Below are 14,830 nucleotides of genomic sequence, written 5' to 3'. Positions count from 1 at the left end.
TAAGGTGGAGGCTTTGACCAAGCAACCAAGAGCCACCACTGTCCATGCGGTGAGAGACACGGAGCTGGTAAAGCTGCCCGAGGGAACGCTGAACAACATCAAAAGACGATATCCACAGGTTAATGTTTTTTTTAATATAGTATTCTCTGTGGTGTTGTGTACTGTATGATTCTTACCTTTCATTTCTGTTTATAGGTTGTGACAAGGTTGATCCACCTGTTGGGCCAGAAGATTTTGGGTAACCTGCAGCAGGGTCGTGGACCTTTCTCAGGTTAGATGATGTTTATCTTCAAACGATGTCTTTCTTATTCCAGCTGGATTTTATCAGGATTTTCTCACATACTTCATTCAATGACTGTGTCTTTGTCTTCTAGGGTCAGCCCTCAGTTTGCCCAGTATGGCAACAAGTGCTGATGTCACCAACCCTGCCAGCAACCTCTCAACTGTAGCTGTGCTTCCTGTATGTGATGAAGTGCCCATCAATGCATTCAACCTGGAGCTTAGCCATGCCCTCAGTGCCATTGGTAAACCCATTGAATTTCTTTGTCTCTTTTCTTTTGGTCTTGGATTGCTGCATTTCTGTGTGGGGGATTTTTGTGCTGGAAAATGTGTAGGAACCCTGTCATTTATTTTTAACTTGACATACAATGGAAGACTATTGAAAGTTCTTTACTCTTTCTTGAATTGTTTAATCATACACCACCTCTATTTGTCACTTGTAGGACCCACTCTACTTTTAACCAGTGAGATAATCAGAGAGCGCCTGGGAGCTTCTGCTTTGGACAGGTTCGTCTGATAATCAGGGAATCATATCAGGCAACCTTAGCATCATCATTAGAGCCCACTGAAAATGTTCAGCGCTATCTCCAACATCCTTTTTTCTCAATTTACACTTGATTGTATTAACTGCTGCAATTTGTTTATCTTTTTTCAAAGTTACATGTAGTTGTTTGTGTAAATTAAACCAGATGTTGTTGTGTCTGCTTTGGTGAATTGAAATGCTGGTCCTCCTCTTCATTTCCTGTATAATTTCAGTATTCACGAGTATCGTCTCTCTGGCTGGCTGGCCCAGCAGGAAGACATCAATCGAATCGTCCTATACCAGACTGACAACAGCATGACTCCATGGACTCAGCGCTGCATCCGGCAGGCGGACTGCATCCTCATTGTTGGGCTGGGGGACCAGGAACCAACACTGGGAGAGGTATGCGTGTGCACGTGAGGAGCTGAGAAGGGAAGAATGCAATGGCAACAACTGACTTTATACTCTCCTCTTCTCTTTCCCTGTAGTTGGAGCAAATGCTGGAAAACACAGCGGTACGGGCTCTGAAGCAGCTGGTCCTTCTGCACAGAGAGGATGGTCCGGGCCCGTCCAGAACGGTCGAGTGGCTCAACATGCGCAGCTGGTGCTCGGGGCATCTGCACCTCAAGTGTCCCCGCAGGGTCTTCTCCAGGCGCAGTCCCAGCAAACTGGTATGAAAAAAACTGTCTCGTGTTAGTTTACCATTCCCGGTTACTATATATAGCAGCTTAACATTTTGTAACATGTTGTTAGAAAGTTGCTACTTTTGTTGTATTAAATCTGGATTCTTTTTCATAATGTGTCTGTAGAGGGAGGTGTATGAGAAGGTGTTTGAGAAAACAGCAGACAGACACAGTGATTTCTCTCGGCTGGCCCGAGTCCTGACTGGGAACAGCATTGCCCTTGTGTTGGGAGGAGGTGGCGCTAGGTGAGCACATTTTGTGAGAATTGAGCCGCAATAAGCGGCACAAACAAGTTCAGCAACCCCAGACTACTATTTTGTTTCCTTGCATGGAAAGACGACTAATGTAAAAAATGTAGTTGTGTTATGCTACTGTCTTACAAAGTGAAGCAGCATGAGTAAATTACATTCATTCTTCTAATTGTAACTGATTTATAATGTTCTACCCAAGTGATAGTCTGATGTACTCATCATCTTGTGTATTTAAAATTCTTGCATACAGAGGCTGCTCTCATGTGGGTGTGATAAAAGCTATGGAGGAAACGGGGATTCCTATTGACATAGTGGGTGGGACATCGATAGGCTCATTCATTGGCGCGTTGTATGCTGAGGAGAGAAGTGCCGTTCGAACCAAGCAAAGAGCCAGAGAGTGGTCCAAGGTACTGTACAAATCTGTATTATTACCAGGTCTGTTCTGTCATTAGTCATCACTCATGGTGACAAGTTAGAATGTTTTTTAAAAAAAAAAAATTTATAATAATAATTTCCTACCTGATATGGAACAAAATCCTCCCACCTTACACAAGAGTAGTCAACAAGAGGACTGTGTATGATTACTCTGCATCGTGCTATTTTACAGGCAATGAATTCGGTGTTTAAAACAGTGCTGGACCTAACCTATCCCATCACCTCCATGTTCTCTGGTTCTGCCTTCAACACCAGCATCTACAAAGTGTTCCAGGACAAGCAAGCTGAGGTGAGAGACCACAGTACAAAACGAGCTGACCGCTGCGATACGACAACACGAGGGTTGTTTCATTGAGAAAATGATGATAAAGTTTGTGACAATGAAATGCTTTTTGCCCCCAGGACCTGTGGCTTCCGTACTTCAATGTCACCACTGACATCACAGCCTCAGCCATGCGTGTTCATCAGGATGGTGAGTGGCAGCTGAGCTGGCTGCAGGGGCCACCACCTACCCCAACATGATCTTTTAATTCTGATTGCGGGATAATGCGGGATAATGCATTTTCATTTTACAGTACTTTATATGCAATTCTATTACTAGGAATTGCAATAGCGCACATTCACGTAGACCAATACAGGAATGAGTATGCCTTTCTCATAATTTAATTCAATTATACTACTTTAATTAACAGAGAACTAATGTGTGAAAGTGACACTGACGTCAATGTTTCAAATCCACTTCAGCAGTTAATATACTGGCATGTTGATGTACTCAGTCAACTTAGTCACAAGCTACTTAGTGTCTCTAATTGTTCAATTCTATAAGTATATTGGTTGCAATAACCTGAAGTAGTACAGAAAGAGGTGAATCAGGGGAATGCAACATTTAGAGAGTGTGATTACCAGCGCTTCAGCAGAATTTTGTTTATGGTGGGTATCATCCAAATTAAACTGAAATGGCTGTGTTCTCAGCATCCATTTAGGCCAAACGCTGAGTAATTTTAGTATGAAGAATAAAACATTATTTCAAAATCTCTTCATAACAACATTACAAAGTGTTTTATGAAAAGGAATAAGGGAAGTCCGGTGAAACAGATGGGCATTAAACTATAATTTTATATAGTCTGATAATCTTGTAAGAGCTTTCCAAAGGCTTTTACAATGAGAGAAGCTTTAAAAGGGGAGATGTCAGTAGCAGATGACTTAGTGAGCCTGAGTCCATAAAGTGGGGGCTCTAATAGCAAGGTCCAACTTTGTCACCTTTTCCACTTTATGACCTGAAAAAATAATTGTGGCTGTATTCATGGATCTCAGTGGTAGGAAGTGCATCAGATCAATACATGGAACACATTAAGGTCAAACTCTTTGCTTTATCTTAGCTCCCAACCTACTTTTTACCATTCAGTGAAAATCATGTTTAGATAATGCAGCAGCCTCATGGGTTGAAGAAATTTCACTGAAAATCTATAAGAGAAAGCACTCAGATTTCTTTGCTTGTGCCTGTATTTGCTGAATGTTTCTTGACTTGGATAAAGTGCACCATCACTAACACGAGATAAAGGAAATCTCTGTAGTCTGAAATGACTCCCTCCCAAAAACCCTCCAAATCCAGTGTCTTTATGTAATCACTGTAATGCTAACTTAAAATTGACCATAACATTTACACATTGAAAAAGATGTTGGCATTTTATTGTACAGATTTTTTTAAGTTAAGGCTGATTGCTGGATTTGAGGAGTTTTTTGGGAAGCACTGACTGCTGCTGATGCTGTTTGCTTCTTGGCCTCAGTTGGACTAACTGCCTGAGCAAAGCCTTTTCCTCTCTTTTTCTTTCTTTCTCTCTCTCTTTCTGTCTGTGTCTTTTTCTCTTTCTTTCTTTTCTTTGTCATATGCTAAATGGCTAAAGCCGTTGTTCTTTTTCATTGTTTTGTCTCCATCGCATTTGTGTTTAAAATCCCCAAATTATGTCTTTGATGTATACACAGACATCACAATGCTACCCATCTATAGCTTATACTGTAGAAATGATAACCTGTGTAGTCTCTGACCTTAATTATCGAGTCCCCTCCCGTGTCCATGTCAACATGTTGGATCCAGAACACTTTTTGACTTTCTCACATCTTGGCCTTTTAATCACATCCCACGCTGCTTCCATCATTCCTTTACCTCCATTCTGCTCCCTGTAGTTTTTTCTGGTTTGCTTTCGTCCAACATTTCGAACTCGGTGCTACCAAGAATATGTCACTTTGACTCTACTTATTAAAAGGACATAGGAACTTTTTGTTGTTTTAATTGATCTAAGGCACAGGGTCTCTTAGGTTTGTATTAGACCTCTTTGTGTCCGGGGTTTTGAAATGATACAGATACTACTGTTTCTCTTGTCATTTCACAATTTCTGATCATTTAGTTCCGGTTCAACAGTCTTAAAATAGTGGTCTGCGCCCACGCTTTCTTTTTTCCTTTCTTTCTTTCTTTTCTGTATCTATCAATCTCACACATATCCCTCTTTTTAGCCTTTTCTTAAAGTTTCGTTCTGCTTGCCCCCCCCCCCACCTTGCTTGTTTGAGCTAGTCATCTAACAGCACTAATACTTCTTTTGATAAGTTTAAGCAACACACCAGTCATGATTGTTGTCATTCATTGTGCCTCACTGGTTGCCGTTTACGTCACCATAAGATTGTAATGATTCTTAACTTTATAATGTTTTGGTATCTTATCATTATTCTGAATCCCATTACATTTCCTAGCCATCAAATAGTTGGATTGTTTATATAACAGTCTTAATGTACCGTATTTTTCGGATCATAACTCGCACTTAAAATTCTTTAATTTTCTCAAAAATCGACAGTCTACCTTAAAATGTGGTGCGCCTAATGTATGAATTAATTCTGGTTATGCTTTCTAGAACTGATTTTATGTGGTACACGGTGCTCAGAAATCTGTCAAAATGTTTTAGCACGGCCTTGGTAAGCTACCAAGCCGCACTGCTTGATGGTTTGAGCATTACGGCCACCGTAGTCCCGAGCCTCGCGGAGTGATATGATCTGTGCTTCAACATTAAAGTGTGTGCATTCATTCATTCATTTTCTGTACCTGCTGCCCTAAAAATGGCTCCTGTTAAGAGACATGCTGACGAAGCATGTGAACTCAACGCTATCAGTCACGCAGTACAACAAGTGAGTTGAATAAAGTTTGACTTATCTGAGTTTTGTTTAATTTAATGTGCCTTATAACCCGGTGCGCTTTATGTATGAAAATAGACCCGTTAGCAGTCAATCATCGATATTGCGGCTTATAACCCGGTGCGCTTTATAGCCCGAAAAATACGGTATTCTTCTCTATGAATTGGCCTGATTTGAAGAATTTCTAACATTTGGCATAGATAGATATTGTGGAGATTATATTCCCCTTTCTCTCCACTTTGCTCTTCGGAGCTTCTTGCGTTCTTCTTCACTATGCTGCAGGCATTTCTTTCTTGCTCTGTTTCTTTCTCTGTCCCTCTCATTTTCTTTTTCCATCTGTGACGTGGGGTCCGGCTCATATTTGATGTGTTCCCCCTTCTCCATCTCCATCTCCCGACAGGTTGTGTCTGGCGCTATGTTAGAGCCAGCGCCTCCTACACCCCCTATTTACCTCCCCTGTGCGACCCCAAGGATGGCCACTTGCTTGTGGATGGTTGCTATGTTAACAATGTCCCAGGTCAGATTTAAACACCCGCTCACCAAAACCTCCTCCTCCCTCATTCCTAAATCGACAATCGACCACTTGGCTGCCCTCCTCTTCTTTCGTCCAAGTTTTCACTTGTAACTAACACAACCTTGACCAGGTGGACATTGGAAGCCCATGGTTTGGAAGGAAATACTTAAATCAACATATATTTTGAGAATGATTGGATTAGTACCTGCCATTTTACTGAATTATGCACATCACATTCCAGCTTCCATTGGCTTTGATATTCACTCACACAACAGTTTCTCCAGTTGAGTTGTTGCCATCAGGAAGATAATCAAGTGATCATCACTTTCTCTCCTGCATGTTGGATAGCTATTGGTCACAGAGAGATGCATGATCATCGAGTTTCTTCTGGTGCTGAAATGTATTCTTCTACATAACGCTCTGGATGTGGCATGTAAGCGCTGATGTCCTCAGGCATCACTGCACCCTTTGATCGGCTTGGATAAAGCTGAATTTTCAGATTGACATTAGAGATAGAAAGTAGATAGATTTTTAAAAAGTAGATATGACACCTTTCCTTTACTTAAGGTAGCAAAAGTCTGAGCCATGTCAACATCCCATCCACATCATCCGTCTTCTGCTGTTGTGGATCACCTTTTGCATTTTGGTTGACCTAAATGTGTCCGTCCTGTGGATCTGACTGGAACTTGTTTCCTTTGAACGTGTCCTGCTACTCTTTCATTTTCAATCATCTCTGCATACAGGAACATGTTCAGTTTCTCCTGCCCAGCTCCTGTCCTCTCCCCTGGCTTTGCTTTCTTTTATGTGCATGCCAGTGTCTTCGATGCAGCGAGCTCATTTATATATTTTTCATGACTATATATTGATGGCTTATATCATGTTTTTCTTATTTGGAGTAATGTGTTCTGGATCCTGCTGTTGCACATCTTAGCTCCCTAGAAAGTGAAAAAGCCTCAAAAACTTAGAAATGAAAAGCTCTAGGTGGTTGTCCCTCTAAAGACACGTTTCTTTGAGATTATTCTGCCAAAGCTTTCACACATATTCCATACACAGTGGCACCCCTCGCTTTTCTTTGCGGTGCTCCTTCTCCTTCCAACCCATGCAGCGTCTGGCCTGCTCCTGCCCCCTGCTGGCTCTGAGCTGTACTGCAGGACTGGATAGGCTGGTTGCTTTTCTGCCATGTTCACCGAGAAAATCTCCAAACATTGTCACAACAACGTCTGCTGCTGCTTTGCCTCTTGACACATTGAGAGTGAAAGTAGGTCAGTTGTGCTGCGGCTCTCTTCTGCTTCAGCTCAGCTAATAATTCATAGATTTAAACATCTCTGTGGCTTTTGAAGGAACTTACGACAGGAATTGAATCACATTATCATAAGCAAGAAAGCGATGTTGATGGGACATGGTTTGGAGATTGAAACAACCTCGGCTTTCTGTGATGGTTGCCATTTACTTGCTTACCTTTTGCACAAGTCACACAGGGTCTCTGTGCAAGGTAACGAGGTTTGCAGTCTAAAGGTGAGCAGTACAACAGTCCTAGCCTTTGCAGGGATCAGCTACCTTCCTCTGGCTGAACTCCCTCTTGTGTTTGGATTGCGGTCTGTGTCATAACTAATCTGAAACGTTTAGCAAACATTATTGAGATGTTATCCCCCCCTTCCTCCTCCCTCCTTCCCTCCCTGGTGTGCCAGGCTCTCTGTGGCGCTATGTGCGGGCGAGCATGACCCTCTCGGGGTATCTGCCGCCTCTCTGCGACCCCAAAGATGGCAACTTGCTAATGGATGGTGGCTACATCAACAACCTGCCAGGCAAGTACAGGTGGCAACTCCCCCCACCGCACCCCAGTCCACTCTCCAACCAACATACTGTACAGTTCTCAATGTCTATCCAACTCCTGTATCCCAGAGAAGGGGGAGGTGGAGTGATGGATGGGGATGCTTTGTGTGTGGGGGTTTAATCAAATTGGTTATGTGTTACACATTAGGTAAGTAAGCAGATATTAGGACTAATTCTGTGGTTGTGCTGATTTTTTTCTTTTAAATTTATTTATTTTTTAAATTTAAAAGCTTAAAAAAATAAATATACTGATAAGTAGATCTTACATCACGGCCAAAGCCTTATTTTACTGCTTAAAAGACCATAATCTGGATCCGAATTATTCCTTTGGACATACTTCACCCCAAAAAAGTTTGACATTTCACTGCCACTCGCAGAAGGTGGAATGACAACATCAGATTTAACAGAATAAAACTCTGAAAAAAGTCAGCATTTAACAGTTTTTACAGTATTTCTCAAACTCATGAAATACTGAGTTGAACAGGATGAATGTATTTGTCTGCCAAACAGCCTGGTGTCACATAGGTGGAGGACAAATGGGAGATGGGTGGGATTAACCATTAGTTTAACATTTATGGGGTTAACTGAATATATGAAGATATTTCTCCTTTTGTTGGGAATGAAATATTAAAAATCACACGACACACCGGTCTGTTTTGCCATTTTAGTCTTTGTGTTTTAATGTTAAAGTTTGATTTCTCCTGCAGGGCTGGGTGATGATCTTTTCTTATTAACTTTTACATTTCAAATCCGATTTGGTACAAATTTGGCACATTATATTATCTAAATTAAGCAACAACAGTAAGTAATATTCTGTCCTTATCGCCTAGCTCCGCAGTTCTGTTTGTCATACTTGTGTGTAATTTTAAAATGACATTTGTATTTTCCTGAATCAGTGAAATTGGCTTTGTTTGTGTGTGTTTCGACTGAGGGGGAGTTTTTTTGTCTGCAGACATTAAAATAGATCTGCATGCCAAATTGTCATATTCCTTTAATGTGTATGCATAGTTAAACTTTTTTTTTTTAGCTTTTTAGAATACAAAAAACAAGCTTTTTTTTTTTAGCTAAAGCTTTTTAGCTTTGATTGTGTTGCAAAGAAAAAAACTTCCCCAGGTTTGTGCCTGTGTAGATATAAAACAGGAGTGTTCAAATGAAACACAGCAACACTGACGTTTCTTTTGTGTGGGATTTGTGAAATGCGAAGCTTTCAGGGCCCAAAGATTGACCAGCTAAACGGAGCCTTGTTAAGTCAACATGCTTTATTTCTGAATTTTATTACCCTGTCTTCTCTCTGAGGTTTCTGTGCTGGATCAGCTGCTTTTTATAGTTGTTCTTGGCACACTGGTTCTCTGCTTTGGGTTTGTGGGATGTCTTCCTGTTTCTGTCTTCAAATAGGCTCAACACCACAAAAATGCTCACTGCCCCAAGGCTCTGTCTAACACCATGTAGAGGTCTATGAGAAAGGTGGTGACCCCGGGTCTACTTTTTGGCCAGGACAGTATACAGTTTTCTTTTTTAATGTTTTGCTGTTGATATCTAAATAATTACCCATATGTGCTCTTTAGCGTGTCAGCCTAAAGTGATATTTTTGTGGTGCAAGTCTGTTGGAGCTTTTGTTGGAGTTTTTTAAAATTTTTTTTTAGATGAGGGTTTAAAGAAGCTGAAATGATCCTGAAACAAATGTAATAACAAATGATTTGTTGTTTTACCCTCTTTGCTTCTGGATTTCGTCAATCTGTGCGATTGTGTGCATGTGTGTGAACGACTGGTGTTACACGTCCAACAGCGGATATTGCAAGGAACATGGGTGCCAGAACAGTCATTGCCATCGATGTGGGTAGCCAAGATGAGACTGACCTCTGTAACTATGGCGACAGCTTGTCTGGCTGGTGGTTGCTGTGGAAACGGATCAATCCCTGGGCAGAGAAAGTAAAGGTACAGTACAGGTTGGCAGCGTTTGACTGATTTTTAGCTTCAGTGACTCTGCAATGAAATCAGGTGATTGAATAATGATCTTACAGCTATAATGGTAAAATGTGGTATGTTCTTTGTTAAACATTGCGCTCACACTAACCAATCCCACAGGTGCCAGACATGGCGGAGATCCAGTCACGGTTGGCCTATGTGTCTTGTGTGCGGCAGTTAGAAGTGGTGAAAAAAAGTGCCTACTGCGAGTACATCCGACCACCAATCGACCGTTTCAAGACCATGGACTTCGGCAAGTTTGATGAGATCTATGTGAGTTACCCTCTGAATACGGCATTCTGTCAGATATGGTGCGTTTATGAACATGAAAATAGGGCATTAGTTAAATCACTCTCTTGTTCACCCACTCACCATAACGGATGTGCATTTCATCTAAAACACTCTCCCTTCCACTGCAACTCATACACGTGCACACGCAAAGCCTTTCACCCTTTCCACAACACGTCATTTTATTATCTCATTCTTTAGCGATGCAAGGCTATTATAAATGCAAACTGTGTCTTATATCTTTACCGGTGTATAAAACGGTTTGTGAGAAGTAGAAAGAAAAATATGTCCTTCACTCTTCCAGGGCGCATACAGGTGGTAAACTAATGACACGGCAGCTTTACCTGAACGACACGCTCGTTTATGTTATTTGAAGTTTCACACAGAAGTGTTTGACGGCTGCGGCCTTTAATCTAGCATGTTTCTCTTGTTGGAGCACAATCAGCACTAAGATCACAGTGGTACATGCACTGTACTGGAGCCTGGCAGTACTGAAGCTCTCAACTGTTAGTTTTCATAGTGATTTGCAAACAGCTATGTTCAAACAAAATGACTCCATATCAAGATGGAGTTCAGTTGGTTGTAACTTCAGACACTCAAAATACTCTCCCTAAGCACAACAAATATGTTTTTCTTTTCATATGTCCCCCAAAAAGTGATCATGGTCTTTAATTTTCAAATACTGTGAAGTCTAAGCCAGTGATATCTGTAATGTGGGTTTATAACTTTGTCCAATTGTCTCTTTAATCGTTTAATGTCCTGCTCTACCCACTTTTCACTTTTTATACTGTCTTCTCAATAAGATTAAGTAAACCTACCTAAATATCTGTACCCCTCAGCTTAGCTGTGTAATGCTAAAAAAAGGTCCTACATTATGCCAATCCCTTTTTCAAATCTTGAAACTTTTACCATAAGTTGTCGCCCAACCATTTGTCAAATACAACACTGATTGTCATTATTATTGTCCAAAGGAAATGAGAAAATTGAGAGAAACATTTCTCCTTTGCCTCTTTCTCAGGCCGGACATTAAAGGTTTAATTGATCATTACCGGAAACGATGTCTTAGAAAGTTTCTTTGTCTGTTTAATCTACTTTGCGTTCCAGGATGTGGGCTACCAGCACGGCAAGTTGGTGTTCACCGGCTGGGCTCGAGGCGACATTATCGACAACATGCTAAAGGATCACCGTTCGGCCGACTACAACGACAGCAAGAGGACTGACGTGAGGACAGCTCATGCACACACTTAGACCATAAATGTTTGAGGGTTGATGTGTAACAGTCCCGTTCGTTGTAAAAATGATTTGTTGTCTCTCAGTCCTGCACGTGTCCAGCAGCTGACTTCACTGACCTTGCAGAGATTGTATCCAGGATAGAGCCAGTCCAAAGCTACGTGGCTACAGAAGGTGAAGGCCCACTTACCGGTTCATTACAGTCTCATTAATAGAGAAAATTCCTGTTGCACAAAAAATTCCTTTTCAGTATTTCAGTACCTTTAAGCATACAGCCTGCAAATGTTACAAGTGATTGATACAGTAGTTATAACCACTTAATGTCTGGATGCCCCTTGAGGTCATGCCAGATTTAAACGGTGTAATAAATTTGGTGCCATAGCTATCACCCGGTCTGCTTTGTTGAAGTACAGTAGAAGATGTCCCCGATATTTTATGGATGTACTCTAAACTGGGCTGTTCAGTCAATAAATTATTTTTGTAATATGTCCTTTAAATCTTTGGTTCCAGCGGAGGAGTCGGACTGTCTGACAGAGTATGAGGAAGATGGGATGGACACGGTGAGAGAGGAAGAGGGGGAAGAGGAGGAGTACGAGGCAGAGGACCCTGAAGACCACTCCCCTGGAGAGTGGGGACAGAATGGAATCTTTCAGACTGTGAGCGTACACAAAAACATTATATCCAAAGGAAAACAAAAACATAAGCTGAGTCACGTATGCCTGCGTCCTCTGTATTGCCTGACCTTAAGAGGACAATCTGTTTATAGTCTTTAGATTCCATGAATAGACCAACATGTAATGTATGTAACAAGTACCATCTGTGTTCTTAAAGCTCGATACAGTTTATATCTGCTCTATAAAGAGACAATTACAGGCTCTTTCATTAGCATAAACACACTGAAGCGTGTTTTGATTTAATTCCCCCTACACTGTTCTGTTACTGTATCAGTTTTAATCGGGTAAGATCAGATCAGGTAGATCTGAAAAGACAAACTAATGCAATTGTGCTTTTTAACCTGCAGTCTCCTAAATGACCAGCAGACTGCAAAACAAAAAGACCAAATATCTAATGTGATTTAGTTTTCTATTGAGTTTATAGTCTCAATCACTGGGTTAAAGTCTACTTCAATACAACTTGATGGTTGTTTCTTTTAAGTAAAATAGACAGTAAGGCAGGGTGTACTGTAAGGCTGGGCTCACTTGAGACCGAGCTTTTTACAAAAATGCGTTTTTCATGCACCCACAGCTGCCCAGATGCTCAGGGCCAAATCCAAAGACTCTTCAGCATTTGGAGATGTCATGAACTGAACTGCAAACCTTGTGATTAGCAGGCACTCGTTCTTCTGTTTGAGGCACAGCCACCCATGGTGCCCGTAAAGTGTCTGTGGGTTCTTATTGACTCAGAACAATCAGTCTCAAAACCAAGGCGCTAGTGGCTAAAATGTTAAACTCAAGGTTTCAAAATGGTAGATAAACCAAGAGGCGACATCATGGTGGCAACGTGCATCTTCTATATACAATCTTCACAACTGTTTGACTGCTAGAAAACAAAGTATGGAAAATAGTCTGGAAAGATGAATGTTTTTCCTTACTCCCTTTTTCTTGCTCTATACTGTGACTTTGAAAATACTAAAAACAAACTTTTTTATGTATTTTAAGATTGCATAGAAGCCCTGATAAGTGGCCATGGCTGTGGAGGTCTTTTTGTGGGACTTTTTGATTACTCCTCTAAAACTGGCAGTATCTTGATTTCACATCTGTCCAGAAGTTGTTGTTTTTTCCACACACATCCTTAACAAAAATTACCATACAAAACAAAACTACTCATCTTTTTTTTTTTTGCTAGGAAACTATTTTCTGCCCTGCTAAGTCATTCCTAGTTTTGCTTTTATTCTTTTTCCGAACATGACAGCAAAATTGTTACCTCATTTAGCCTCTTCTATTCAAAATGTGAATTTCAAACAGGGAGATGAATCATTTAATGTATTGTGTGCAAAAATCACATTTTCTCACTGATGGGCCTGACTTGCACTTGGCAGATTTGACCTTTTATGGGTAAAAATAACACTGTTTTCTGCCCTGCAGGACGAGGAGAAATCTGTGAGGCAACGCAGAAAACTGACCAGTGACTCCAATGCTTCTGAAGTCTCGGACTGCTAACACAGGGTCCAGGGGGATTAAAAAGACAAACACAAGGGACAAATTATGGGTCCAGAATTTGTCGAGGCTCAAGATATAGATGCCACACTCCGCCTCTGCAGCTTCTGAAACTCTGGAATAATGGTTTTGTTTTCCTAGAGGAGAACCACTTTTCAATATTTCAATGAATCCTCTTTCCATCAAGTGGCTTCTGTCTGATTATATGTGGTCTCAAATATGAACAGGCTTTGAGGGTTTACCCCATCCAGAGTTTTACTCATCACGACACATCAAACCCATTCCACAACATGTCTGACTCTGAACTTTGAATTCAACAATTCAGACCATGAATGGTACATGTACCTGCATGTCTGACTATCTGTGTCTTTAATGTCAGAACACCTTCATTCAGGCTCTCCATCATTGGGGATATGACATATTATGTGGTCTTCATTTTTTTGTGCGCTTGCTCACATGGGTGCATGTGAGTGTTGGGATGACTGTTTTGTTCTGATGTGCAAAGCTTTGATCTTTGAAGTGGTAGCAAGACACTGGAAAGCAAAGTGTGAGATGCAGACAGAGTAGTTTCTAAAAGTGATTAAAGCTAATCATAAATATCGTGCCGGTAGTTTTGTGGTGGATACTGTAGAGAGAATGGATGTTAATGTAGTCACAGAAGTGGCTCTTTTCTGTTGAATAAACAAGAGACTGGGCCAGTGTTAGAGAGCAGGATGAGGACAGGAGTAGCCTGCTCAATGATTAATTTCTTTCCAGCAAAGTATTACTATAATTTTATTTGTAATTAACGCTCAGTGGAATAGAGTGAACTTGAAATACTGCACTGAAAGAATTAAACAGAAATGAGGACGGATGGGATGATTTCGGTGAATGGATGACACTGCATATGGGTGCTTGAAATGTTTGTGTTTTTGTTCAAGATTATGCCAGATTAAGATGATGCCTTGTTTAACCACAGTTGACTCCACTCAGTGAGCGTGACTGTGGCGCAATCACTGGACTGACACTACAAAACAAACAAGTTTGCACAAGGTCACACGCTCCATACTCAGGGTTCCTGCGTATAACTTGACATTCATGACAAAAATGTCCTCTGCTAGTCAATAATAAGGTGTATTTGAGAGTATCTCAGACTGCGGAGGTATGATAATCTCCAACACCATGCCAATAAGTAATAAAAGAAAATATTTGCTATTTTGACGTGGATAATACGCAGAAATCCAGAGTAATCCTATACTTCCAATGGGCAGAAATTCACCTCTAGTAACCCTTAATATGGACTTCTTGTAGAAATTGTAACAAGATTATGTTATAACATACACAATGTTAATATTCATATATGTATATGAGGTGGGAATTTTTAAGTTGTCGCTTTGCTGCAAAACAAGGGAAACTACACCTGAACCAGAAAAGGGTTTGTTCTCTTTAACATAAATTCTGTTGTTCTCAACAGTTGCCAGACTTGCTTTTCATTTTTATTTTTTATTTTTATT

The 14,830-nt window shown here is 40.8% G+C and overlaps 1 protein-coding gene across 5 annotated transcripts in view; it reads left to right on the top strand.

Moving 5' to 3' along the window:
• pnpla6 (patatin-like phospholipase domain containing 6) overlaps nt 1-14,830 on the top strand; it is a 31,343-nt gene extending 16,513 nt beyond the window's left edge. Inside the window, exons 20-37 of one of the 5 annotated variants that reach the window (XM_072384518.1) lie at nt 5-118; nt 196-271; nt 375-524; nt 723-786; nt 1,036-1,204; nt 1,291-1,473; nt 1,612-1,730; nt 1,987-2,143; nt 2,344-2,460; nt 2,574-2,643; nt 5,752-5,868; nt 7,554-7,670; nt 9,485-9,633; nt 9,784-9,936; nt 11,056-11,172; nt 11,268-11,355; nt 11,692-11,837; nt 13,266-14,830. In XM_072384518.1, the coding sequence (XP_072240619.1) occupies nt 5-118; nt 196-271; nt 375-524; nt 723-786; nt 1,036-1,204; nt 1,291-1,473; nt 1,612-1,730; nt 1,987-2,143; nt 2,344-2,460; nt 2,574-2,643; nt 5,752-5,868; nt 7,554-7,670; nt 9,485-9,633; nt 9,784-9,936; nt 11,056-11,172; nt 11,268-11,355; nt 11,692-11,837; nt 13,266-13,340 (2,181 nt within the window). In that variant the 3' untranslated portion in view covers nt 13,341-14,830. Of the gene's footprint in view, nt 1-4; nt 119-195; nt 272-374; nt 525-722; nt 787-1,035; nt 1,205-1,290; nt 1,474-1,611; nt 1,731-1,986; nt 2,144-2,343; nt 2,461-2,573; nt 2,644-5,751; nt 7,671-9,484; nt 9,634-9,783; nt 9,937-11,055; nt 11,173-11,267; nt 11,356-11,691; nt 11,838-13,265 lie in introns of those variants that run through there. The other 4 variants (XM_072384519.1, XM_072384520.1, XM_072384521.1 and 1 more) reach the window with 4 other exon arrangements.

The sequence above is a fragment of the Leuresthes tenuis genome, unplaced genomic scaffold (genome assembly GCF_036924035.1).
Source record: "Leuresthes tenuis unplaced genomic scaffold, fLeuTen1.0.hap1 SCAF_4, whole genome shotgun sequence".
In the NCBI taxonomy this organism is placed as follows: Eukaryota; Metazoa; Chordata; class Actinopteri; order Atheriniformes; family Atherinopsidae; genus Leuresthes; species Leuresthes tenuis.
This window is presented reverse-complemented; position numbering and strand designations above follow the sequence as displayed.